Below are 23,956 nucleotides of genomic sequence, written 5' to 3'. Positions count from 1 at the left end.
GCGTTCCGCAGACATTCCATTACCATCATGAGTTGTATGCGGGTCCTGATTCTGTCGTTTGCGACATGCGCATTTGGGTTGCACGCTGATGCGTCACCGCAATGCCCAAACGCGCTGCATCAATTTGCAGTCCAAGCTCAACTGCCACTCCAATTACCACACTGTTCAGACACCACCGGCAATTCAGAGCTGTTGCCGAAAGAGACACCACTTCAACATTCGCCGTGGTCGCACGATCCAGCCTGTGCTCAAAGGAAGCAAAGGAAATATTGCACGTACACGACTTCCGAAACACGAGGCGGACATGCTTTGAGCATCATCGCAAGACCTGTAGCTGCAGATGCGATATCTGCGACCTTCCTAGCTCTGGACGGCGAACACCAAAGCTTGGATGATGGCCTCGAAGTTCGGACCTTCCCGGGCAAGGGCAAAGGCCTAATCACCACAAAGGCTTTGAAGAAAGGAGAAACGATACTACTCGATACTGCACGTATCATTGCGAGCTCGCATTTTCCTACGCAGGTTACGCGTGTGCAAGGCCAAACACTCTTCAGTTCCGCACTTGAGCGATTACCTCAGGCCGACCGGAACTCGGTACTCGCATTAGATCAAAGTCTGGGTGGCAGCAAAGTTGAAGACATCATGAAGACGAATGCTTTCGCATGCCAGCTCGCTGATGGCGAAGTAGACGACGCTTACATGTGTCTCTTCCCTTCCGTTGCCCGGATCAATCACGCGTGCCAACCCAATGCGCACGCGCGCTTTGTTCCGAAGACTCTGTCAATGGAGATCAAAGCTCAACGGGACATTGCCGCTGGAGAGGAAATCGGTATCTCGTATGGCAAAATCGACTTGAAGCACGCCGACAGACAAGCACTCTATCGGGAGGGCTGGAACTTCAGGTGCACATGCTCTCTCTGCACTGCTTCGCAATACGATGTAGCTGGTAGTGACCAGCGCCGTACGAGGTTCGCCCAACTGCGGAAGATGCTGGAAAACTTGACGGCAGAAACCTACGATGCCCAACAGATTGTTGCTTGGGAGAAAGAAGTTATGGAGATTAGTCAACGAGAGGGTTTGGATACTCTGCTCGCCCAAGACTACGAGAGACTGGCGTACGTATACGCAGGTCATGGAATGATGGGAGATGCACGACGTTGGGCAAAGATGGCAAAAGAGAGTTTATTGGAATGGGTGGTGGTTGATGGAGGTCCGCGCAATCAGATAAGGAGGATAGAGGACTTGCTCAGAGAGCTGGATGGCTAGGTCAAGATGGTCATTTCTCGGTTTGATAGCTGGGGCTGCTGGCTTGGGCTACACAGATGCCTGAAGACGGACCGGAAAAACTGTAAAGTTCATGGGAAATGTATCATTGCTTAGAGACTCCGCCAGTGGTCGCTGGTGGGCTTCTGGTGTCCGCGCGCGATAGTCGTACTAGTAAGCCTGCGGTGGCTGAACGTCTACAGGGCTGAGTGAAGCATGGTCTTGCGATCGTGACGTGGACCGTGAAAGAGGACGTGGTCGGGTCGGTCCATCATCGTCCATAGATCTTCGTTGTGGCCTCCGAATACTCCGAACACCCCACATTGCATCCCTGATCCGTCGACCGTGCTTGAATAGACGTTGTTGCTAAGGTCACCATGCCCGATCCAACCTCAAAAGGGTCCGGAAGGCTGGTCGCAAGATGACGTGAGCGCCAGATTGGGCAGTAGGCAAGTACACTGGACGGTGGAATTTTGAGAGATGAGGCACCTGGAGACCGTGTGTTAATTTGCACCCGTAGTTCGTCATCACGCGGAGGCCCTGCCGACGCCGCCAACAGGTAAAAACTCTGGATGGTGCCGCAGGCCAGGGTGCCCAGATCTGCACGCACCGGGTACAGGCGAGTTCGATCTGGTGGACGATCACCAACAGTCAGAAGAAGCAATGGTCGAAGGCCATTGCGCTCAGTAATCTCCACCGAGAAGAGTGATGATGATAGCTAACACCGATGTCTCTGGTTCGGCGAGACTGATAGCATCTGACCTATTGACCGACCGAGTGAACGATTGATGATTGCTACCACATCCATATCCCCGCGATTGACAGGTCGCGGCGCCGTTGTCAACGGTGATAAGTCGCAGCGATGGGAAAAGAGAGTCCGGTGGTGGAAATGCAGGTACGTGCCGGAAAGGGGTCTGTGGTGCTGTACTAAGCGGCCCTTGACCTATCAGATGCTAGCCGTGGCCTACTCCGCCTCGCATCTCAAACCTTCCACCACACCTGGCGCATCATCGCCTCGACTCATCATTTGCTACAAGCCTCCCGTCCCCTTTCACTGCCTACCTCATGCGGCTAAACGCGAGCAAAAGCATCATCAAACGACCCGTTGTCCAGCGACAAAGCAAAAGGCGAGGCGCGCATCAGCAAGCGCCATGTTCGTGTATGTGGGTCTAGAAGAGCGCATTCCTTGAAGCAAAGGAAGGAGAAAGCGCCGTCGCGCCTTGACGAAATAGACTTTGTCGTCTTTGTACCACTGCTTCCAACGTCGAGACTGTTACACTTGCCTCGAACTGCTTGTTAGCTGCGTCACCCATGCCTCCGTGTACGGGTCCATGGGTCTTTCGAAGACCAGGTTTGATTGTCCTGTTTCAAATGTCGGCGGGGTCTACCCTGTAACCATCAGCTTTGCCAGCTGAAGAAGGTTGTACAGGGCTTCGCCGCATAACATTGCGAATGTAGGGCTAGAGACTAAATATGGACCTGCATGTCCTGTCGACGGCATATGGGATACATTAATGCTCTAAAACATCCTTAGGTTCTCCACACATCCAGTTCGCTCATCACATATCTTCAGTTCATCGCAATCCTTTGCTTTTGCAACCAGTCGCTCCTTTACTTATTTTATACTGTCTTTTGTCTAATATGGTGTCGAGTCGGTCCCTCCTTACGGTCTTCGCGACCTTGATCGCGGTTGCTACGAGTCAGCAATGTTATGCTGTTGACGGTACAGCACTCGACAAAACATACACGCCATGTAACCCTAGCGCCAATCACAGCGGATGCTGCGCGTCCACCGACATCTGCATGAGTAATGGGTTGTGTATGGGAACAACAAATGAGTCGATCGGTATGATCTTCTCAAGAGGTTGTACAGACAAGGAAGGAAAAGATGCAGCATGCCAACAAGACTTGTGCCCTGGTGGTAAGTTCACAAACATTTGACTTATCTTATGTTCTACAACTAATTCACTTCAGTTTCCAACGACTTCCTTGGTCTCAAGCCAATAAAAGCATGGCAACTACAAACATGCGACTCTGGAACATACTGCTGCCGCGGAGCCGACGATACGAAGAGCTGCTGCAACAACCTAGACGCACCCCAAGTCACAACCACCTTCAGCGCAACCCTCCAACTCCAAACTCCGAGCCCAACCAATGAACCTACACAGGCCCCCACAACCACTGCTCCACCTCCCAAGACCTGCTCAAAAGAAAAGAAGGAAACGGCAATAGTCGGCGGTGTCCTCACAGCTGTCTTCGCGTTGATCATAGCAAGCCTGGCTTCCACTATCTTCTGGATGTACAAGAGGGAGAAGAGACAGCGCAAGCTCAAGGAACACTACGAGGAGCAGTTCTCCCAAACCAACGCGTACCGCAAGGCACTGGCGTCGAGCGCTGGATCCCTCAGAGGCAGCGTCATGATGGACGACTTGAAGCCCAAGTCCAGCCACGGTCCCGCATGAGGAGTCACACAGACTCAAAAAAAAAAAGTCTTTCGTATCGTCTTTCTACTTTAGCGTCGGTGTTTTTGCGGGTACAGGCAGGCAGGCACGGTGATGACGGGCTAGGGTAATGTTGAGCTCACACCTGGTACCGAACCTTGGGTTTTAGCCCAAATTTCCTTTGTTTATTTCGGCAGTTGCAAATACCCTTCAGGACTCTCTTTCCTTTGTCTCGGCTTAGATATTCGGTTATGTAGCGACGACGGTTGGGAAGGAACAACACATGGATGGTTGATGTGGAACACATTTAAGATGTAACAGATACAATGCACGCGCATTATTTCCTATACTATTGTGACGTTTATGTCTATCATCGCTCAACTTCTCCCAACTTTCCCATGAGTAGCGCCTCGACCTTCTCTCCCTTCTTCAAACTACCTTCACCCTGTGGCATACAAAGCAGTGCATTCGCACCTCTGAAGCTGCCGATGCGGCTGCTCCTCTGCCCGCCCGTTGAGCTGGCGTATAGCAACCCATCTTCTTTTGTCACAACAAGCGCACGGTGATACTCTGGACGACCCTTGTCCATTTTCACGTCTTCATCCAGTATAACTCTGATTCTTGGTAGTCCGAGTGGCTTTATCCCAGCTTGCTGATGCAATGCAGGCAGAACGAAGAGATGGAAACACACCACGGCCGAAGCAGGATTGCCAGGAAGCGAGAAGATTGACTTGGTAACAGGATTCCCAGCGTTGTCCTTGACGGGCACAGTGGCGAAGGTGGTGGGTTTACCTGGCTTCATGTTGACACGACCGAAGTGGATTGTGCCGCCGAGAGAGCGCTCGATGGTGGGCTTGAGCAAGTCGAGTTCGCCCATGGAGACGCCACCAGAGGTTATGATTACGTCGCACTTGCGCATCGCATCACGGAGACTCTGCTCAAGGGTGCCGGGTCTGCATTTGGTCAGCGATAGTCGAATCGGAGATTCTTGCTCAGATTTACTTACTTATCTGAGACGATACCCAGGTCGATGACTTCGAACCTATGGCTTCGTGCGGCAGTGATGAGAGTGGGACGGTTGGTATCACGCACTTCTCCCAGTCGCAACGGGCCCTCTCTGTTGTGTGGAATGATCTCGTCTCCTGTACTCAGAACTCCTACGACAGGCTTCCTGTACACAGATACCTCTGTCGTACCCACAGATGCAAGCAAGCCAAACTCGCCACCCACGACTGTAACACCTTCGCCCTTCTTCAGAATGATCTCGCCCTCTTTGACATCGCTGCCAACCTCCCGTACGTTTTCGTTCGGCTTGATCTCATCCGTCAGTATCTCGATTTCCTTCTCCTCCTTGCCATCGTCGGTCAGGCTCTTCAATACTGTATCTTCGACCATGACCACAGCATCAGCACCGGGCGGAAGCGGGGCGCCAGTTGTGATTCTCGCAATCTCTCCCTCTTTCAGCTCCTTGACTTCACCAGCCTGCGCATGAGATATGATCGATACAGGGTAAGTTCCTTTCTCGAACTTGCCAGTCGCTGGGATCTTGATCGCATATCCGTCGACAATACTAGCTCGGAAGGCCGGGACTGACTCAGTGGCTTTGACATCCTCGGCAAGGACCGAGCCACTAAGTCTCATGTCTACTGGCACGTTCTGTACTGCAGCAGCTGGGGTGTTCTCCGAGATCAGCTTGAGCGCGTCTTCGACAGCCAACATAGGGTACGGTGATGATCGATATCTGCGAGTTGGTCCCGCGGAAGGATCATTAGATTGAGGGCGCTCTTCTGGGTTTGTGTGAGCTTTGGGCCCTGCGTGGCCGCCGTGACCATGCGAATGTCCATGGTGGTGATGGTGATGATGCCCACTTCCAGTTCCTAATCTTGTCAGTTGCAGTGTCTCGGGGGAAAATGCCACACCACATACCTGCAGTAGCACTACCTGGAGAAACACCAGCGTCCTTCTCGAGCTTCTCTACACCACCAACATGTAGCGGTCTGGACTCTGCACCGGCAGCTTGGATGCACGCATGTGGTAGTAACTTCAAAATTGCCTCTAGATTCTCTTTGGCACCTTTCGGTGATCCCGGCAGAGTCAATATCAGAGTCTTTTTTCTAACTCCAGCAACAGGTCTCGCCATGAGTGCAACTGATCGAACGTTAGCCACAATGATTAGCTTAGTGATCAAGAACTTACAAGGTGTGACAGCGTATGAAGTTGTAAGCATGCCATGTCTGTCATCCTGTAAGCCTTCGCATACAGGGTTGGGAGAGAACACCTACATAAGACCGGGAGCGTGTCTATCAATCAACGGTGTGACTGCCTTCTTCCTGTCAGCTGCGTGTCTTGGGCCATTTCGAGAATAAGAGCACGCACCTCCGGAGTAACATCCTTGGTTGCGAAACCAGTGCCTCCGCTAGTAACGATTAAATTGATTGGCTCCGGACTGTCTGTCCAACTTTTGATAGTCTTTTGGATTGCGAGAGCGTTGTCGGGTACTATCTCGGTTTCGCTAACGTCCCATTGGTCGTTTCCGAGATCTCCGAAGGCCTTCTTGAGGACTGATATGCATTTATCGGTTGATGGGTCTTCAGAAGCAGTTTCAGATACTACCAAGATCGCGGCTTTCAGCTTTGAATCTGTGGTGGCCATCTTTGATGTTGTCGAGTCGAAGCGGAGTAGAGCGGACATCCCACCCTGTAGACTTCGCGCACGGACCATTGCTTACACGCCGAGTTGATCAGATTCAGAAGTTCACTCATGAGAAGTATTCAGGGAGAGTGAAAACAGAAATTGATAAATGGTATTTAACGCCGATGCTCGCTCATATTACATGCATTATACAAGCGCCCCTCCCTATGTACATCGTACATCCTTTACAAATGACCTTCAGTAACCTCTTGACCAGCTCCACAAAGCTGGCACTCGAAAACACTCCTCCTTGGCGTCCTTCTAGACGAGATCGAGGTTCGATACAGTTCGTATAATTGTGCCCTGAGGCTGAATAGCGAGAATTCTTCGCTTACTGGAAGTCCTTTGCGTTGCTCTGCATGAGTAGTCCAATGATGAGACCGAACAGTCCGAGAATGGCGGCGAAAATCTCGATGGTAAGGATCTTGACGAACCTATATCAAAGTTAGCATGGAAACAGAGACCCAGAAAAGACGGTTACTTGCATTGCAGGGTCCGCAGCATCGGCTAGGGCCGCGCTACTTCCGTTGATGCCCACGCAGACGCCGCAGATCAGGTTGCACATGCCCACGGTTATTCCAGCCCAGAACAGCGCGTATCCGGTGAAGTAGTTGGATCCAGAGTACAACAGTTCAGGGTCCGAGAGCTGGTTCATCTTGGAGGAGAAGATGATAGCCATGATGACACCGTAAATGGCGACAACTTCGCAAAAGATGATGGAGATCAAGTTCTTGGTTCGTATCCGTGGCGCCTTGACACCTCCACCAACGATGGACACACCGGTTGTCCAGATGCCCCTTTGCGATTGTCAGATGCGATGCGTGTGTGTTGCTGACGGTCAGACGTACCATGCCGAGCCTACGACAGAGAGACCAATGCACAGCGCGATTCCGACACTAGCAAATGTGTATGGCGATATGCTTTCGAGGAAAGCCCCGACCTGAGATGCAATCAGTCCTGTCCGTATATGGTTGGTAGGAACGCGTGCGTACGTTGAAAGCTTCGCCTTCGTTGTTGAAGAGCATGTCTAATGGTCGTTAGCTATCGCCTACGCCCCTGCGCGCGGTACATACACAAGCCCACCACACCGAGGGCGGCAGTCGCACCGCCCGTTCCATAAGTAAGAGACATGTTGGGGTTGTTGGTCTTCGAGGCGGAGATGGATGGTGAAAGAGGCAGCTGGAGCTTCGTCGTGATGGACTCGCCGCGAAGCTGGCGATGATGCAGGCGGAACAAGCCGCGTCGCGCTAACATCGAACAGCTTAGTAACCACCTCGGCGCGGCGCCCCCATCACTCTTCCGGCTCAGGCGTCACCGAGACCAAACCACCAGCTCGTCGCAACAATCAGCACCATGGCTACCGACAACACCAAGTACTACGAGCTCTACCGCCGAAGCAGGTACTACATGCAACTCCGGGGGAGCGTAGAAAGGGGCGCTGGCTAACAGAGGACAGCCTGGGCGGCTCTCTCACTGACACGCTGGACAACCTCATCACCGAGCGCCGAATAGAACCCCAGCTCGCCATGAAGATCCTCCTCAACTTTGACAAGGCCGTCGCCGATGTGCTCTCGGAGAAGGTCAAGTCGCGCTTGACATTCAAGGTCAGTTGCGCATGGGCGACCAGTGGGAAGCATGGTGTGCTGACGTGAAACTCTGCAGGGACATCTTGATACCTACCGCTTCTGCGACGACGTATGGACCTTCATCATCAAGGATATCAACTTTAAGCTGGACAACACCCATCAAGTTCATGCGGACCGCGTCAAGATTGTTAGCTGCAACGCGAAGCGTCCTGGCGAGGCCTAGACGACGACGACGACTCAAAGGGCGTTCAGATGCACTGCAGCAGGGAGGAAGGAGACAATCGTGTTCAAACAAATGCGATTGCGCAAGATGCGATCTACCGGCTAGAGCAGCTGTCTCTTTAGAGACCTGTGCCATCACATGCTTTCGGCGTTACGGCTAAAACAGCCTTGGAAGGCTTTCACGATACCTCTGGCATGAATAGGAGTTTGGGACTGGGCGCGTGATTCGCTTTGGTTTGACGCTGATAAATTGGAACAATTATGATCTTTTGCATATCTGAGCTATCGTACCATCTATACTAGACCCAGGTGATGACTTCGGGGTGGAGTGCAATTCTAGTGAACTCTTCTTGACTGGTAGTCGATAGAAGAGCTGAGCAGTCAACTGTGATACTCCATGCAGCATGTCCACTGCACACGACCTGCCTCAGTTATTGCGTCAAGGTGCAACCTGCATGTACTACTACCCTATATTGACTAAGCGCGGAAGTGCACCCGGTCGTACCTTGCAGATCATCAACTTACATCCGTGAACATCGACCTCATTCCCCGCAGCACCCCAGTTCGGCCGCGATCATGTCTCTTCCGCAAACCAAATCAGCATGGCTGATGCTTGCCATCTCCAGTGGCGCATGTGCAGCTTTCAATGGCGTCTTCGCAAAGCTGTAAGACACCGCCGCGTCGCCCTAGCCCACGATGCATACTGACGATGATGTAGCACAACCACAGAGCTCACTGCCTCCTGGTCAAGCTCCATAGCCCTGGCATTCGGGCTGAGTGCGTCAAACAAGATTGTTGAATATACGATACGAGGTGTACGTCCTCTCCGGCAGTCATACCTTCCATCACTCGCACAGAACTAACGCAACGCGCAGCTCTTCTTTGGCATGAACCTTCTCTTCAACGCGATCATGTGGGGGCTCTTCACGCGTGCCCTTACCCTTGCCTCCTCGACCGTACGCGTCAGCATCATAAACACGTCTGCGAATTTCATCGTCACTGCCGTCCTTAGCTTCATCATCTTCAGCGAGAACTTACCGGGGTTATGGTGGCTTGGGGCAGCCATGCTTGTAGCCGGAAGCGTGATTATCGGAATGAGGGAGGAGACGGAGAAGAAGAGTGTGGTAGCTACCACGGGAGAAGCCCCACTTCTCGACCGCGATGGTGACGCGAACGCGGACGCGGATGGCTTTAGGGACGACGAAGACGAAGGCGAGGATACAGTCGAACTCAATAGCGTGAAGAACACAGGAGGAGACAGTAGTGACGAAGATGGCGTATTGAAGTAGACAGGACACCGATCCATTGCTGCGACTGTACAATCCGGGTCTCTCCTACTGGGTGACGACGACCAATACCGCGGTACCGCGCATGAGCTCCCACTCCTCACTTTTTCGTCACCGACACCGACACCACGCTGAAAATCCCTCAACAGGTCCAGCAAGGGTGCAATTATCTTGCTAACAGGGTCCAGTGCTTTCACGAACAAACGAAGGGCAATCTTGGTTCATCACCGCTTGAGCCGGCACAGTACGTTTCCTCGCGCCGGGACGCACACCTTTTCACTTTTCACTTTCGCTCAAATCGGAGCGCAATCTGTGGGCCAACGAGTATTTCACTTTCTGGGTCGCTTGCTGCCCACTCTCGCTATATAAAATTCGGCGCACCTTTCCCCCCAACTCGACATCCCCCAAACCACACAGTCTCTTTACACCGACCTCTTTTGACGAAAATGTCGAACAGCCCAGTCCCCGCCCTTCTGAGCCCTACGGCCGCTGAGTTCTATTCCGGCCAGATTGCGCATCCCAGCCCTGCACCGAGCGAGCGCGTCTCTTCTCCTGCTACGCCGCCCCAGCAGGCCTTGAACGCTCAGCCCCAGTACCAGCTGCCGCAACAGCCACAGGCATTGCCGTACTGCAGCCCGTTGTTCTACGGGTATCAGCCATACCCCCTATACGACGGCTACACCCATTACTACAACCAGGTCCACAACCCCTATGACTTCCGCGCCACCCCACCCATGCACTACGCACAGCCTCAAGGCCCCGTGTGGACTCAAGAGCAGACCTCCTACGTCGGGTACACCGTAGGCTCACCCGAGGCTTTCGGAACCCAGTTCAGCGATATCCATGGCCTGCGGGCCGGTAGGATGCCCAGCCAGAACACCCACTGGGACCGCTATGCGACTGGCAACGATATGGACCCCAACGCCGCTACCTACAAGAAGAAGTCCAAGAAGAACAAGCGCAAGAATTACAAAAATCGGGCGCGAGACCAGGACCAAGACCAGGACCAAGACCAGGACCAAGACCAGGACCAAGACCAGGACCAAGACCAGAACCAGAACCAAGACCAAGACCAGGTGCAACAGCAGAGGCCTGGGGGGCGAGGCCAGTGGAACTAGGAGTCGAAGCTCGCTTGGTGAATAGGACTGAAGAGTCCTGAGATTCCTACAGCTATACAGCGATTTTCTATACAAAGGCACGATTGTGTCGATTATACGGGTGACAGGCGTTCTGGCGTTTGAAACTGGCGATGCAGGTAATTTTGTGTACGAGGAAAATGGTACGTTTATTTGACAAGTGAGAGAGTTCGGGCGCGATAATGGGAATAGAGCATGTAATGCGGCTCGATACGGAGTTTGTCACGGAGGCATGGTGTGGGAGGCGTTTGCGAGTGGGTATCTTCTTTTCTTTCTAATACTTGTAACAATACAAAAGAGGCACAGCGAGAAGGCAGTCAGTGGGTCTTCACATGGCGCCCAAGTCATTTTAGTTTTTTTCTTTCTTGCGTTTGTACGATGAGTAATTTCAACTCATGTTACTATAATAGCCTGGCTATGTACACCTCCCTGTATTAATGTAATCGTCTCAATCCTTCAATCAACCCCTTGACTTCCTCGAGCTCCCTACCCAATCCTTCAATGGCCTTCCTCTGTACTTCCTCGCTTACGTCCAAGAACCTCTCCACCAGTTCTCCGTCAACAAAACGCATGGGCTCCTCTTCCTCTCTTACGGTGTTCTTGAACGCGCGGAACTTGGCAAAGTCCATGTCTCCTGGTGCGGCGACGAGAGCGCCGAGATTGGACTGGAGCGTCATGAGGAGGTTTTGGTAGTCGGGTGAGATGAGACCGAAGAGGTAGATTGATCCCTCGACCTGCATGAAAATTAGTATTTGTATCTGGTAAATGTAACGGGTAGACTTACAGTGCCGACGAACGCTTTGGGAATGACTGCAGCGTCCGAAGTTGTCAGGACGTCAATCCGACGTATCCTGTTCACCATCTCTCCGAGTAGCATTTCAGAGCTAACGTTCAACCGCCTCTTGTCGTCGTATGTGACACCATTCGGGTCGCGGTACAAGACCATCAGGTTTCCTTCTGCGTCGCTTTCAAGGTACGTGTTCGTGTCTACCTCGGCCACAGCTGTAGCCCAAGTAGTCTGGTAGTGCCGCGCGACCTCTACAAGCTTGTCTGGTAGACCCGCCTCGCCCTTTGTATACTCGACGACGGCGAGTGACTTCATCAGATCAGCGATGGCGATCACGGTGCCGTTGACTGTGACATCGATTGGCGCAGTCGAACATCTGAACGAAGCTAGCTTAATCAGGTCAGGAGAGCTCTGCGTGCGGAATTCGACATCGTAAACCACAATAGTCTTGATGAGCGCTGCGACAATTTTGCCTTCACAAATGGCTAGACACCTGCAACCGCCCTTTACTGCGATTTCAGTGACGAGCTTGAGTACGCGCTCAGGCGTCACCTCTAGGATGATAATGCGGCCGCGTTCTGCAGTCGCATTCTGATCGTCAAGGTATGCGGTACCGATGACAAAGCGCTCTGCAACGCCGCCTGAGCCATCTGGTAGTTCACAGCGCATGACGCATTCGACCAGCTCTTCTTCGTTAAGAGCATAGGTGTCGAGCTCCTTGAACTGAATCTCGTCCACAAGCTTGAAATGACTTAGCATGATCTCCTCGCCATGTTTCAGTATTCTTTTGATAGTGCCGAGACCGAAAGCTTTCAGACTGGGTGAGTATGATATTCTTCGTACGGTCTCATCGACCTTTAGCGTCTGTACATGCGTTGTCCGTTCGGTGTCTACTAGAGCGATGCGGAGGTCTTCTGAGGTTGCGATGGCTACAGATCCGGGGTAAGCTTCTGAGTCGAAAGGACAGACTGTCGTCGCCTTCTCTGCTGTAACAGCGGAGTATACAAGACGGCCTTCTGAAGAGTAGATCAAGGATGGGTGTTCGCATGTTGCAAAGACGTTGAACAGGCCGTTGCCGCGAGGTAGGGCACGGAAGCTAGCTTCACGCGTGCCTAGAACGATACTTTTCCTTCCAGATAGCTCGTGTGTTGATGGATCATAAGCATATGTGACGACATTCCCGTCTGCTAACGCGGCAAAGAGGGATGGGGGCTGCTCCGGGAATATTTGTGTCAGTAACAATGACCGAGGTACAGAGTCTTCGGATATTTGAACAGTCTTGACCGCATCCAAGGTATCGAGAGAGCATATGGCGAGTTGGGAGTTGCTCCAGAAGCCGATGAAGCATATCGAGCTTGAGACTGACGGAAGAGCAATACAGGCGACTTGGCTTTCGGAACCGAACTTCTTCTCTTTGACAACCTGTAAACCGTCCGCCATGCTCAGAGAAACGATAGTGACGCCTCCTAAGGAGACAAGAACATGACTGTCGTTGATTGAAGCAGCGGTGATAGCCTGACCACCCATTGGCATCCATTCCGACGTTATCATTCCGCCGTCCAGATCGCAGATTCGGGCTCGTCCGTTTGTGACCTGGACGACGCGGCCTTGTGAGATATTCGCAGCAGCCAGTGTTGTCTCATCCAGGGCGAGTGAGGCAAACTCGTCTACCTCTTCTACCTCACCCTGCGGATCAAATCGGAAGATGCGCGACTCGTTGACGAAGCTGACTAGTAACGTGTCTTCATACTGGGCAGATGCGGTGGATTTGAGACTGAATAGATCAGAGATCTGTTCCATCTCGCCCAATACACCAAGATCCTCCAGTCCAACTCCGCTTCTAACGCTCCGGAGACTTCCATCTTGGTAGGCACCACTACCGGTTACTATTCGCGCCTGACCAGACGAGTATTCATTGCTTTGTCCTTCACCAGATCTGTTGCCCATATCCATGATGGTGAAGTCGAGGATAGGCGCAATGTTGGAGAATGTCTGGACAACTTCCATTGACTTCTCTGCAATCTTGATGACTTGCGAGTCGCCCTGATGCGATCCAACAAAGACGTAACCAGCATCCAGATATACCAGCGTAGATGCACGAGAAGTCTCCCCGATGACATCAAGCTTCCATGATTGGACCTTGCCTTGGCTGCTCAAGACCAACATGAACATGTATAGGCGACCGTAGTCATCAGCGAGCACGAATCGCTGAGCGTCAATGCGTTCCCAAGCCACAAAGATTGTCGCCTCGTCTAGTGGCTCGGTTTGAAGCTCCCCACTCTCGTCGTCGTAGTATCCGATGGATGTTTCGCCAATAACCACCAGGCCGTGGGAAGGCTCCTCGACGGGTATCAGGTGGCTCGAGCCAAGCTCCAGCTCGCTCTTGCAGGTCTCGCCTTCTTGTAGGTCTACCTCTTCTCCGGCGTAGGTCAGTTCCCGTAGTTTCAGCTTGACTTGAGAGTGTGTGTCTTCGTATAGCAGAGCCATCTTGGGCTTGTCGTCGAATGACCGTGGGCGCAAGAAAGCCGATGAGCGGACGAACATCTCGGGTAGTCTGACTGGTTGAGGGTCTCCCAGATGGGCGATATCAGCCTCTTGCTTCCTCTTCTTTCCCCTTTGGACTAGCGGTATGACGGTCACAATGCCCTCGTAGACTTCGACCGTCATGAATCGTCCCGTTGGGTCGATGTGACATCTCTCACCCGTTTGCGACTCTCTTGCAGCATTATCGGCCACGCTTGCAAATGATTTCTCCGTCTGTAGTTGTTTCTTGTCGGGGTTCCATGACAGGGTGAAGTACATATATCGATCGGTTCCGACGAAGAGGTGATCGGTCGGCGATAGGGCTGGGCGGAGCTTCTGGAGCATAGTGACCTTGCCATAGATGGCTTTGGAGTGTTGGAGGGCCAATCCATCGGAAGTTTGCGTATAGAATTCGAGTCTGTTGGATTTGCTGCAATCGTGTTAGCATTGGATAGACACTGATGCATGTACCCGTGGACTGCTTACGCGACTACGAGGCAATCCTCCTCCGGGGCGAGGAAGTTGAGCTTGAGCGCATGCCGGACGCTGCTTGGCCGGTGTATAGGTGCAATGTAAGCCATGGCGGCGTTATAGTACAGAGTTCAGCTCGTGGATAGCTCAAAGTATGGACTCGAACTATGGTTGTTGCCGGGCTGGAGATATCGGATGCATTCCGTCATTGAGCTGCACGGGCCGCGGCTCCACGCGACTTCGCGTTGCGGGGCGGTCGTAACTTTTGGAACTTTTGGAACTTTGGGTGACCGCGACTCTTTTTGCTTGCAACCCCGACGCCCACTTCAAATGGCCTGTAGGTCCAGCCCTCGACCTCTATAACACCAAACCAGACTCGGCTAACACAATGGCGAATTCAGCGGCCATGGATATCGAAGACGAGGACCCCGTCGTGGCCGAGTACGACGTCTACATCACCCCCGAGATGGCCGAGCAGCAGCTCTACGTGCTGCAGTACCTGAACCGCCCGCCCGACCAGCCCTTCACCAAGGCCACCGAGAGCCAGCCCTCGGAGCTGCGCATCAAGAAAGAGTCGGGCTTCATCGAGGTCGACGTGCCCGTCAACATCCACCGCAACTACAACCGCGTCGCCGGTGTGCGCTGGGGCGAGGCCATGCGCAAGACCAAGGGCTTTGGCCAGAAGGCTTTCGGTATCGCCTCCGGCTTCGAGCGCACTATGCCGCGCAGCACCAGCCGCCCTGGCGTCGCCGGCGAGGGAGGAGCCCCCGCAGCGCCCATTGCGACCGAGGACGACGACAACTTCGAGGAGTACGTCACGCACTTCGAGGACGCCAACGAGAAGGGCCACGTCCTCAACACGCAGACATTCGGTGGTCAGATCATGCACGACGACGGCAAGGGCACTAGCTACATGCTCGGCACCTTCCGCGACAGTAAGTAGCCCGCGACAACAACCATCGCTCCAAGACTGACTCGGCGCAGACGAACTCCACCTCACACGCTGCAATGGTCTCGTCCAGCTCCGAACTCAGTTCCACCAGATCGACGCCTCCGCCCAGCTCGAAGCTGTCCAGCGCCGCCGCGAGAAGGAGTCACAGGAAGGCGCCAAGGTCGCCGAGCCAAAAGCCTTCCTTGCCCAAGTCAAGAAGACGGGCGGTGACACTGCCGCAGAGCTGACTCAGGCCTTCATGAAGTCGACCAACCAAGAGCAGTGGTTGAGGCTCGACTACTACGACGAGAACGTACGTCCTTGCCGTCTTGCACTCCATTCTCGCTGGAGGCAAACTAACCATGTGCTAGGACGAGCGAGCATTCGAAGCGTATCACGACCGACTCTTCCTCGCAGACGTTGGCTCCGCGCCCAAACTCCAGTCCAAGATCGACAACAACGAGTTCCTCGACGCCGTCGGCTCAGGCGGCAAAGGCAGCAAGAAGAGGCCTAGGCGCGACGCCGAGGACCTCATCGAGATATCCGACGACTCCGACGACGAGGCTAACGAGCCATCAGTGAGTTGAGCAAGTGGATTTCGCGCGTATAACACTGGCTGTTGCGCGAAAGAGCTTCTCGCACCACCATTATTATCCGACTTGGCCGTTGAACATCTATCCTCCCATTTACCTACTAGATACCCCCAAAATATTACTGAGCTGTTACTACATGATGATGCTGCAGGCCTGCGACTATCGACATGTTTCTCGTCTCCTCACGAGGCCAGGACCATCCAGTGATACAATGCTAACTTTCTCTCTCTTAGTTTGACGTAGACTTGGGTAACGAGCAGATGCGAAAGAGGACTCGTATCAGCAGACGAACAGGTTCAAAACGCTGGCGTCATCCTCATTCCGTCGATTGGTACTATTACGGACACACGACTATGCCTAAGAGTGGTACTAGATTTGGAAACAGTTACCCGGAACGTCTGGGATATGGGCCCGGAGGCAAATGAGTGTGTGGTCCACGTACCGAGGATAGAGATACGATGTGGCAAGGGGGATTAGCAGCCTCGATACCACGTGGTCAGCCTGGGAGCCTTGTCGTTGTTGGTCTCTGACTAGATATTCGTGAAGGGTGACAGGTCTCTATGAGGTTGGTACGTTCCATAGTCAGTTCATGATGTAATGAATCGCGCTGAATCCTCGGTTCAGTACTTCATAGAAATTCTGCATCTGCTCTACTTAGACGTATTTTCACACGCACTGTTGACTTTAAGGTCCATCCTAACGGAATACAATTTCGAGTGAAGGCTAACTAGGCACCCAGCGGTAGTCTAATACTGAGCCAACCCTGAGGCTATTTGGATCTCATTCATAATAAATCCCAGAAGGCGTGCGTTTTCTATGTCAGCGCCTCCTTCACCGCGAGACTCGTTTCTCCACCTCAATCCACCAAAAGAACTCGAATTTCGCTCCCAAAATATGATATGAAAAGGGATTAGCGAATTTCGTCGAATGGTTCGTTATCACCCGCCACGTAACGGGATTCGTTACCTAGGTATGTTCCAGCTTTTATTTCCCAGTAACCAAAGCTAAGTGAAGTAGAATATAATGATTTCGGGCTGATTGGCGTAGAAGTTGCCGCCTAAAGAGACGCACTAGCAATTGAAGAAGTCATGTGTGGTTGGCCAATCCGACACCGCAGGTTGCTTGCGTGACCAAGGTACACACCCGCTTGGACCATCACTTCGTTTGCCTTTGCCTCGAAAAGTCTGATATAAAAGGCGACACTCCTTCTTCCACAACCTTACCAGCAACCCTTTCGCAACCTTTCCAGCACCCTCTTCCATACCATCTACTACGTTCTACCATGTCTCAACGCTTCGGTAGCCCATCACCATACAGCAAGGCTGAGGGAGAGCGAAGGAAGCGAAGACGATATCTTTCTCGTTCCGACGAGGAGATCCGCGAGGAGATGGACCCCGGCTACGTTCGACATCGCAGTGGCTGGCCGACTCTCGCACCTCTGCCACTAGACACCGTGATCGAAGGCGTAAGGGAGATGATACCAGACGAACCGCAGAGACTGCAAGATGTCCAGAATATTCTCGGATCACAAGGCTTGCTGACCAGTGGTACCTCGTTCTTATTTGCATTTCGCGTTCCTCGCGATGCTACCGAGGAGAACGACGATGCAGAGTATCTCACGCTCCTGATAACCGTTGACATGCTCAAGCACGCCCACAAAGTCGAGAACGCGCTCATCAGAATCAGATCCAGCTTCCGCGATAGGACATCGACGGACAATGTCCAAATCGAGTGCGTCGATTTTCGCGCCAAGCACTCCATGTGGTCTTTCGCCATCTTCCATGACGACGACAAGGTACGAGAACAATGGGCAAACGCATGTCCAAGTGTCTTGTCCTTGTTGGACAACCATGAGTGGCTTTCAGTGGAAGTTCTGCGTCGCGGATTGATCGACGATCGCCAGAAGTGTTCACCGACCATCGTCATCACCACACCGACAGCGCGAGATTCCAAATGGTTCGAAAACGTGGTACCTTCTATCAAAGCCGAGATTGCCGACGCAGCTCCAGACTTTGACATCGAGATACTCTGTGGGGTGACGATGCTGGGGGGAAGGAGGCGTCATCGCGCGACCGAAGTCGTCGATGGCTCGTCCTTCGTCAAAAATATCGGCATGGGATCATCCGTCGGGATCGCGAACGATGAGAAATGTTGCAGTACTTTAGGTGGATCCGTGACCCTGTCCGGCGGTATCAGATGCGGAATTACCAACTGGCACTGCGTCCGAGATGAACGACTTGACAACGGTAATAACTCATTATCCCCTAACAAGATACAAACTGACCCTTACATAGTCATCTCTAAAACGACCAACAAGGCTCTAGGTGTCGACAACAAGACCCTGGCCAACATGCCTCAAGCCATAGTATCGCCAGCGACATTCGACCATCACGGCTACCTCGGAGTGCTCCAAGATGAGATCAAGCTTCATGGTACTTACGCTGCTGCTGGAGATGTGGAATCCAAGATGGAGCACAAAGAGAAGGATGAAGAGTACAAGATGATTGAGAAGTTCGACCGGCGTATTGGCAACGTCTACGCAGGCTCAGGCCGCCGAACTGTCAAGGCCAACAAGTACGCCTCAGATCCAAACACCGGCCGATCTAAAGACAAGATGAAGGCGCTGCAGGCCACGTTCCTCTTCCCCCTCGACTGGGCGTTGGTCCGTATGGGCAATACGACAAAACGCGACGTTATCAACAGTCTGCCTAATGTTAGATCTACCAAGACGAAACTTCTCGCAAAGCAGCAGTGCAGGCAATGGTCAACGTTCAATGTCAACAAAGAGACAGTCCATGTTGCCAAATACGGGCGCACGAGTGGCTGGACGGTCGGCACCATCAATTCTTGCCTGCTTATCATCAACCCCGATAAGGACGAGGAGATCTCAGACGTCTACGGATTCGATGCGAAGAACGCGGGATCATGTTTTGGGGTGACCAGCAAGGACGGGCAAAGTGCTTTCATCGAGCTCGGTGATTCTGGCAGTATTCTATTACACGACGAATCGGGAACACAGCTCGGACTGCTTTTCGGAGTGACTGGTACTGGGCAGGGAATATTCCTTCCTATGGACATCGTTATTCAAGACATCAAGAGGATCACCGGTAAGGATGTCATCGCGCCATCATACGTCAGTAAGTTGATATCCATTCCCGACGTACAATATTAAGCTAACTCCGAGTAGCTCCACCGGCCGTAGGACTAGCTCCATACCAGTTGACGGAGGAAATTTGAATAAGACTCGGAGACATCGGAGATGAACGATATGTTCATGCAGTGAGAAGCAGGAGGAAACTGGGCAGTAGCAAGGGTTTTGTGTGGACTGCATATTAGAGTTGTGACTTCTCTCATTGGTGTGGAAATTGCGGGAAGATACCTTTGCTAGCTTCTCAGATGAACAATGCCCTGCCTCAAGTATACTCTCCAGCCTCCTCGTGCGTCCGCTTTCGTAGCTGGACACGATGCAGGATCACTAGCTGACATCAATGCTTTCTTCAATCGCTTGCCTCCGCATACGTATACTAGGCTGTTTGTTTTCTCGTGAGCGCTGTATTAATTCGTAACTCAGATCGTTCTACCGCACTGCCTCAGAATCCATGGACGGTGTCTTCGGAGTCTTACACACGCGCGGACGATTCCATAGTGGGTATCGAGCATCGACACCAACTGCGTGACACTACAGGCAATGCCAGTGCCAATTCAAGCCTGGAGGTTTCTCTCGGACGATTCAACAATCAGAGTGTTGAAAATGGAGCGGAGAGGGGCCAGTAGTGTGGGCTTTGTTGACGGCTGCGCACTTGGGTTGTTGAGTCCACAGATGTTGTGCTACGGTCCTATTGTGAGTTGGCTTCTACGAATACAAAGTCCAGAGATATTGATTAGCCGTTGTTAGTACTCTGTCGTTGAGCTGTTCGCATCAATGTTGCGCGTCGTGGAGGAGATGAAAAGAGGGGGTGACGATACACGTTCAAACCATTCAGGAAGCTGTGGTGCGACCGGATGCGACGATGTCCCCTCATCTCGGCTTATTGACTGCACTACTTACTCAATCGTCAACGCACCATCGAACAGCAAAGTCGCTGCGTTGAACCATTGCTAGGGGCCTCCTAACCCATCATCACAACAGAACGTCGAAGGTAACGGGCTGCTTAGTAATGTGCCTCTGGTGATCAAGGACGCGCTCAACGCTTCGCGAAAACTTGGTATCCCTTACCTTTGGGTAAACCGCTACTGCATCACGCAGGACGAGACATCACCAGCAAAGCCAATACAGCTTCAAAACATGCACAAAGTCTACAGATCTGCCTACGTTACAACCATTGCTACATGTGGACACGGGCCAGATTTTGGTCTCCCAGACACAACATCAAGAGCACGAAAGGCCCAGTTGTCAGTCAAGACACACGGCTATCAACTGTTGTGTATTCCAGAAGCCTTGCAAGAGATCAGAAGTGCAATTGGTCAACACGAGGGTGGAATCTACAGGAAAATCTTCTCTCACGACGACGTCTAGTATTCACCGAGACTTAGACTTATTTCCAGTGCTGACACATGCACTGTTATGTAGCCATCCCAACCTACCTCAAAAGAGCGCATATCAAGGATCTTAACCGCTTCAAAAACTTCAATCAGACTTCCGTGTGTTCCCATCAGGTGGAACAGGAAGATCAGGGGCTGAAATTGACAAGCGGATACATAAGTATCTATTCCGCTCCCTAACAAAAGAATCTGATGCCCTCGACGCATTCCTTGGTATCTTTCAAGCATTCAGAGAGCTCGAGGACCCCATGATTGACTTCTGGGGACTTCCAATGAGCAGAGTCGGAGGTGGAGGACGTGGCGTTCAGAGCGCAAACAATTCTTCCGCGCCCGAAGAAATGCGGGCGTCCTTCCTTTCCTCGCTGGCATTGTCTGATAAAACATGCAATCTCATCAGCCTTCATATAGCGTTCCAGCGACTAGACTTCCCATCATGGCAGTGGGCAGCTTGGCGATCCCTCCACACATTCTCTCGAAAGTCGATACCCACTGACCCGCACTCTCATCGTGTAAGCTTCCGATCTCAGCAGAAAGTCGCAGCGGGACTCGAGGACTACGAGCAGTTCCTTGACCCCAATACCAGCATCACGCTGCTCCAACCATACATTATTGCACACGAATGGGTCACCAACGTCTGGTTCAAAGGGGAATTTCACGGAGAAGGACATGACCCCCTATTCACAGTCCAGTGGCCCATACCAACGGACCGCGTCTCTCGACCATGAACGCTGAAACCCTAATACAGTTCCGGCGCCAATGTCTATGTGAGTCCTTTAAAGTCCTTCTTCTCGGCGGCGCGATATGTCACGACGACGGCGGCATCCCCCTCCACGGCTGAAAAGATGTACATACCTTACTCCTGCATCGCCTGCGAGACGGGGACGTACATGCGGCTGGGCGTAGTGACTTGAGTCTTCTCGGTCACCCATCTGTCGACGCGAAAAACGGAATGATGAGAATAAAGGAGCTTTTCAAAGCTCGGCGAGTGGTTCCGTAATGCCAGTGTGGAAGAAGCGATTTCCGAGCAGTACTTCGAAGGACGATAATCACATCATGGAGTGGAAGAAGGCTGAGGTCCTGCTCCCCTGAGATCTTGACCGAGGCTATCCTTGTCAGCATCTGCGTTATTCGTATATGGTACTGTTGATACTGCTATTGTGCATGTCTGAAGATAGAAGGGTGAACGAAGTATAGCACCGAAATGCTCTGTAGACACATACAACTTCTCCACGCCAAAAGCTAGAAGTTCCGAACTAGTTCTAGCTTTCGGAGCGTATCTTCTGGTGTCGATATCGTAATATCTCCATCAGTATCGGTCCAGTGGTGCTAATGGTGGACTTGTCGGCTCTTGCGAACAATCTGGATGCAAAATGGTTTGGGCCATGGAGAATTGCAACCGCAGATACTAGAGGTATTTTTTGTGTCTTTGTGCTGTTGAAGCTCTTGAGCGATGCAGCAGCGTTCCCCCCGAAAATCTACTGGTATGGTTGCGGAACGCGATCCTGTCACTTTGCACCACGACCCACCCCTCAAAGCTTAATGTTCAGGTGGAGATGTGAACGGTGCGGCATGTCGCGATCACCCTTTCATCTTCTGAGCATTCGGGTAGTAGTCCTGATAAGATCATAGATGATCATTTAGACTAGATGATGAGCAGATGGAAGTAGAACGTCTACTAGATTCAAGTACGTAGACCGGTGAATACAGCAAATCCAATAGATCTACATGATCTTGAACCCAACTTTCCGGAAACCAGAGGCTACCTTACACCCCAACGCATACGTTGGTTCTAGCCCACATATTTCTGCAATCAGAGCCAACACCAGAGTTCCACTTGACAAAGTCAGCAAGAGTGATCTTCTGGTAGCTGATGATCTGGCCGCAGGTAACGTTGTCAGCTACATAATGGAATTTCTTGCAGTTGGTCACCATCCCAGGCTGTGTAGGTTGGGGAGTCTGAATCCCGTTGCCAGCTGATGTTGTTGTAGTTGCAGGATTTGTTGTAGACGTTGCTCCAATAATACCAACACAGACGTTGACCAATGCTTGCATACCAGAGCAGTCGCTCTTTACGGTAGGGTTCCACTTGGCGAAATCAGCAAGTGTGATCTTTTGATAGCTGACAATCTGCGAACAGGTGACGCCTGAAGCTACCCAATGGAACTTGTTACAGTTTGTGATCATTCCCGGCTGCGTGGGTTGTGGAGTCTGAATGCCGTTTCCAGCCGTAGTAGTAGCACTCGGCTTTATCGTGGTTGTAGTCGGCTTAGGGGTTGAAGTAGTTGTGCCTCCGATAACACCAACACAAACGTTCACTTCGGCCCACATGCCGGAGCAGTCATCGAGGACTGTGGGGTTCCATCTGGCGAATTCAGCTAGAGTAATCTTCTCATAGCTAATGACATCGCTGCACCCAACATTCTTTGCAATCCAGTGAAACTTATTACAGTTGGAAACCATGCCAGGCTGGGTAGGTAGCGGCGTTGAAATGCCATTTCCGGTGGGCGTAGGCTTGACCGTCGTGGGTGCAATACTCGAAGAGGGAGGAGCAGAAGGTGTCCCAGGAATGCCAACACAGTAGTAAGTAGCAGCCCAGATACCCCCACAGTCTTCTCCAACAGCAGGGTTCCACATGACGAACTCAGATAGAGTGAAGGTGCCGTACTTTTTGACAATGTTGGCACAGTTGTCGTTCTTGACAGTGAAGTAGAAGCTTGTACAGCTTTCAATCAAGCCTTCTTGTGTTGGCGATGGTTTTGCAGGGGCAGTCGATGTGGGCTGCACAGATGTCGAGGTGAGTGGTGCTGTTGGGGTTCCGGGGATGCCTACGCAGTAGTAGGTCTTGGCCCAGATGCCCGCACAGTCAGAACCAACTGCTGGGTTCCATTCGATGAACTGAGCTTCTGTAAAAGTACCATATTTCTTTGCAATCTTTTGACAGTTGTCGTTTGCGACGGCAAAATAAAAGTCGGTGCACGAATCGATAAGGCCTTCCTGGGTTGGTGACGGTTTGGACGGCTTGGTGGGAGACGGAGAGGCCGATGTGGATGTCGGAGTGAAACTCGTTGGCTCTGGCTTACGAGTGACCTCTACACAGTATGAATAGCCAACCTTGATTCCGCTACAATCATCCTTGACCGACGGATTCTAATTGTTGTTAGCAGGGCAACGTTGGCAGAGTGATGTTTGTACCCAAGCAACAAAGGTGGCATGGTCGATTCCCCAGTAATCCTCGAAATACTGGCAGTTGTCGGATTCACTGTAAGCAGTGTCGTGGTAACTGCAGTCAGGATCTGTGTCTGGTTCGACAGGGCCGCTTTGGCGCTTGATAGCACCAGCGGTCGCAACGGCCGCGAAGCTCAAAAGTGCGATGAAAAACCTCATTTCATCAGACTGCTTGAGATGACAGCAGAAACACTCGACACTTGTGGCAGGCAAAGATGTTGATACTAGCACTCAGCACGTTATATACGTACGGGCTTGA

At 52.1% G+C, this 23,956-nt stretch overlaps 10 protein-coding genes across 10 annotated transcripts; 7 read left to right on the top strand and 3 right to left on the bottom strand.

Annotated features, from left to right (window-relative positions):
• Nucleotides 1-12: 12 nt before the first annotated feature.
• On the top strand, nt 13-1,659 carry BKA58DRAFT_25295 (uncharacterized protein). Its single transcript, XM_046166747.1, has one exon. It carries the CDS (start codon nt 28-30, stop codon nt 1,264-1,266), a length of 1,239 nt encoding a protein of 412 aa, XP_046031690.1. The 5' UTR covers nt 13-27; the 3' UTR covers nt 1,267-1,659.
• Nucleotides 1,660-2,679: 1,020 nt separating this feature from the next.
• BKA58DRAFT_25297 (uncharacterized protein) lies at nt 2,680-3,878 on the top strand. The gene is made up of 2 exons (XM_046166748.1): nt 2,680-3,184; nt 3,238-3,878. Exons 1-2 carry the CDS (start codon nt 2,905-2,907, stop codon nt 3,723-3,725), a joined length of 768 nt encoding a protein of 255 aa, XP_046031689.1. The 5' UTR covers nt 2,680-2,904; the 3' UTR covers nt 3,726-3,878.
• Nucleotides 3,879-4,074: 196 nt separating this feature from the next.
• Nucleotides 4,075-7,526, bottom strand: BKA58DRAFT_407903 (gephyrin; the record flags this gene model as incomplete). Its single annotated transcript, XM_046172051.1, has 10 exons — nt 4,075-4,657; nt 4,711-5,581; nt 5,631-5,852; nt 6,077-6,356; nt 6,401; nt 6,731-6,829; nt 6,860-7,192; nt 7,244-7,335; nt 7,388-7,422; nt 7,469-7,526. 10 exons carry the CDS (start codon nt 7,524-7,526, stop codon nt 4,075-4,077), a joined length of 2,574 nt encoding a protein of 857 aa, XP_046031688.1.
• A 183-nt stretch (nt 7,527-7,709) lies between these two features.
• Nucleotides 7,710-8,591, top strand: BKA58DRAFT_373939 (transcription initiation factor IIA gamma chain). Its single transcript, XM_046169270.1, has 3 exons — nt 7,710-7,795; nt 7,852-7,999; nt 8,058-8,591. Exons 1-3 carry the CDS (start codon nt 7,749-7,751, stop codon nt 8,202-8,204), a joined length of 342 nt encoding a protein of 113 aa, XP_046031687.1. The 5' UTR covers nt 7,710-7,748; the 3' UTR covers nt 8,205-8,591.
• Nucleotides 8,592-8,779: 188 nt separating this feature from the next.
• On the top strand, nt 8,780-9,492 carry BKA58DRAFT_397047 (uncharacterized protein; the record flags this gene model as incomplete). Its single annotated transcript, XM_046171399.1, has 3 exons — nt 8,780-8,868; nt 8,922-9,018; nt 9,079-9,492. The coding sequence occupies 3 exons, from the start codon at nt 8,780-8,782 to the stop codon at nt 9,490-9,492; spliced, it is 600 nt and encodes a 199-aa protein (XP_046031686.1).
• Nucleotides 9,493-9,935: 443 nt separating this feature from the next.
• Nucleotides 9,936-10,607, top strand: BKA58DRAFT_434559 (uncharacterized protein; the record flags this gene model as incomplete). Its single annotated transcript, XM_046173275.1, has 1 exon — nt 9,936-10,607. The coding sequence occupies one exon, from the start codon at nt 9,936-9,938 to the stop codon at nt 10,605-10,607; it is 672 nt and encodes a 223-aa protein (XP_046031685.1).
• A 226-nt stretch (nt 10,608-10,833) lies between these two features.
• Nucleotides 10,834-14,651, bottom strand: BKA58DRAFT_25215 (mono-functional DNA-alkylating methyl methanesulfonate N-term-domain-containing protein). The gene is made up of 3 exons (XM_046166746.1): nt 14,422-14,651; nt 11,410-14,365; nt 10,834-11,359 (listed from the first exon to the last, which is right to left on the bottom strand). Exons 1-3 carry the CDS (start codon nt 14,514-14,516, stop codon nt 11,060-11,062), a joined length of 3,351 nt encoding a protein of 1,116 aa, XP_046031684.1. The 5' UTR covers nt 14,517-14,651; the 3' UTR covers nt 10,834-11,059.
• Nucleotides 14,652-14,694: 43 nt separating this feature from the next.
• On the top strand, nt 14,695-16,057 carry BKA58DRAFT_25208 (DNA-directed RNA polymerase III subunit Rpc5). The gene is made up of 3 exons (XM_046166745.1): nt 14,695-15,341; nt 15,391-15,650; nt 15,709-16,057. The coding sequence occupies exons 1-3, from the start codon at nt 14,795-14,797 to the stop codon at nt 15,922-15,924; spliced, it is 1,023 nt and encodes a 340-aa protein (XP_046031683.1). The 5' UTR covers nt 14,695-14,794; the 3' UTR covers nt 15,925-16,057.
• A 1,155-nt stretch (nt 16,058-17,212) lies between these two features.
• BKA58DRAFT_351961 (uncharacterized protein) lies at nt 17,213-19,374 on the top strand (the record flags this gene model as incomplete). The annotated part of the gene is made up of 3 exons (XM_046168560.1): nt 17,213-18,176; nt 18,225-19,067; nt 19,118-19,374. The coding sequence occupies 3 exons, from the start codon at nt 17,213-17,215 to the stop codon at nt 19,165-19,167; spliced, it is 1,857 nt and encodes a 618-aa protein (XP_046031682.1). The 3' UTR covers nt 19,168-19,374.
• A 2,862-nt stretch (nt 19,375-22,236) lies between these two features.
• On the bottom strand, nt 22,237-23,856 carry BKA58DRAFT_447418 (uncharacterized protein; the record flags this gene model as incomplete). Its single annotated transcript, XM_046174236.1, has 2 exons — nt 22,237-23,619; nt 23,665-23,856. The coding sequence occupies 2 exons, from the start codon at nt 23,854-23,856 to the stop codon at nt 22,237-22,239; spliced, it is 1,575 nt and encodes a 524-aa protein (XP_046031681.1).
• Between the last annotated feature and the right edge of the window lie 100 nt (nt 23,857-23,956).

This window comes from Alternaria rosae (assembly GCF_020736505.1).
Source record: "Alternaria rosae strain MPI-PUGE-AT-0040 chromosome Unknown BKA58scaffold_1, whole genome shotgun sequence".
NCBI lineage: Eukaryota > Fungi > Ascomycota > Dothideomycetes > Pleosporales > Pleosporaceae > Alternaria > Alternaria rosae.
Note: the sequence above shows the minus strand (reverse complement) of the source record. Positions and strands in the feature narration are given on the sequence as shown.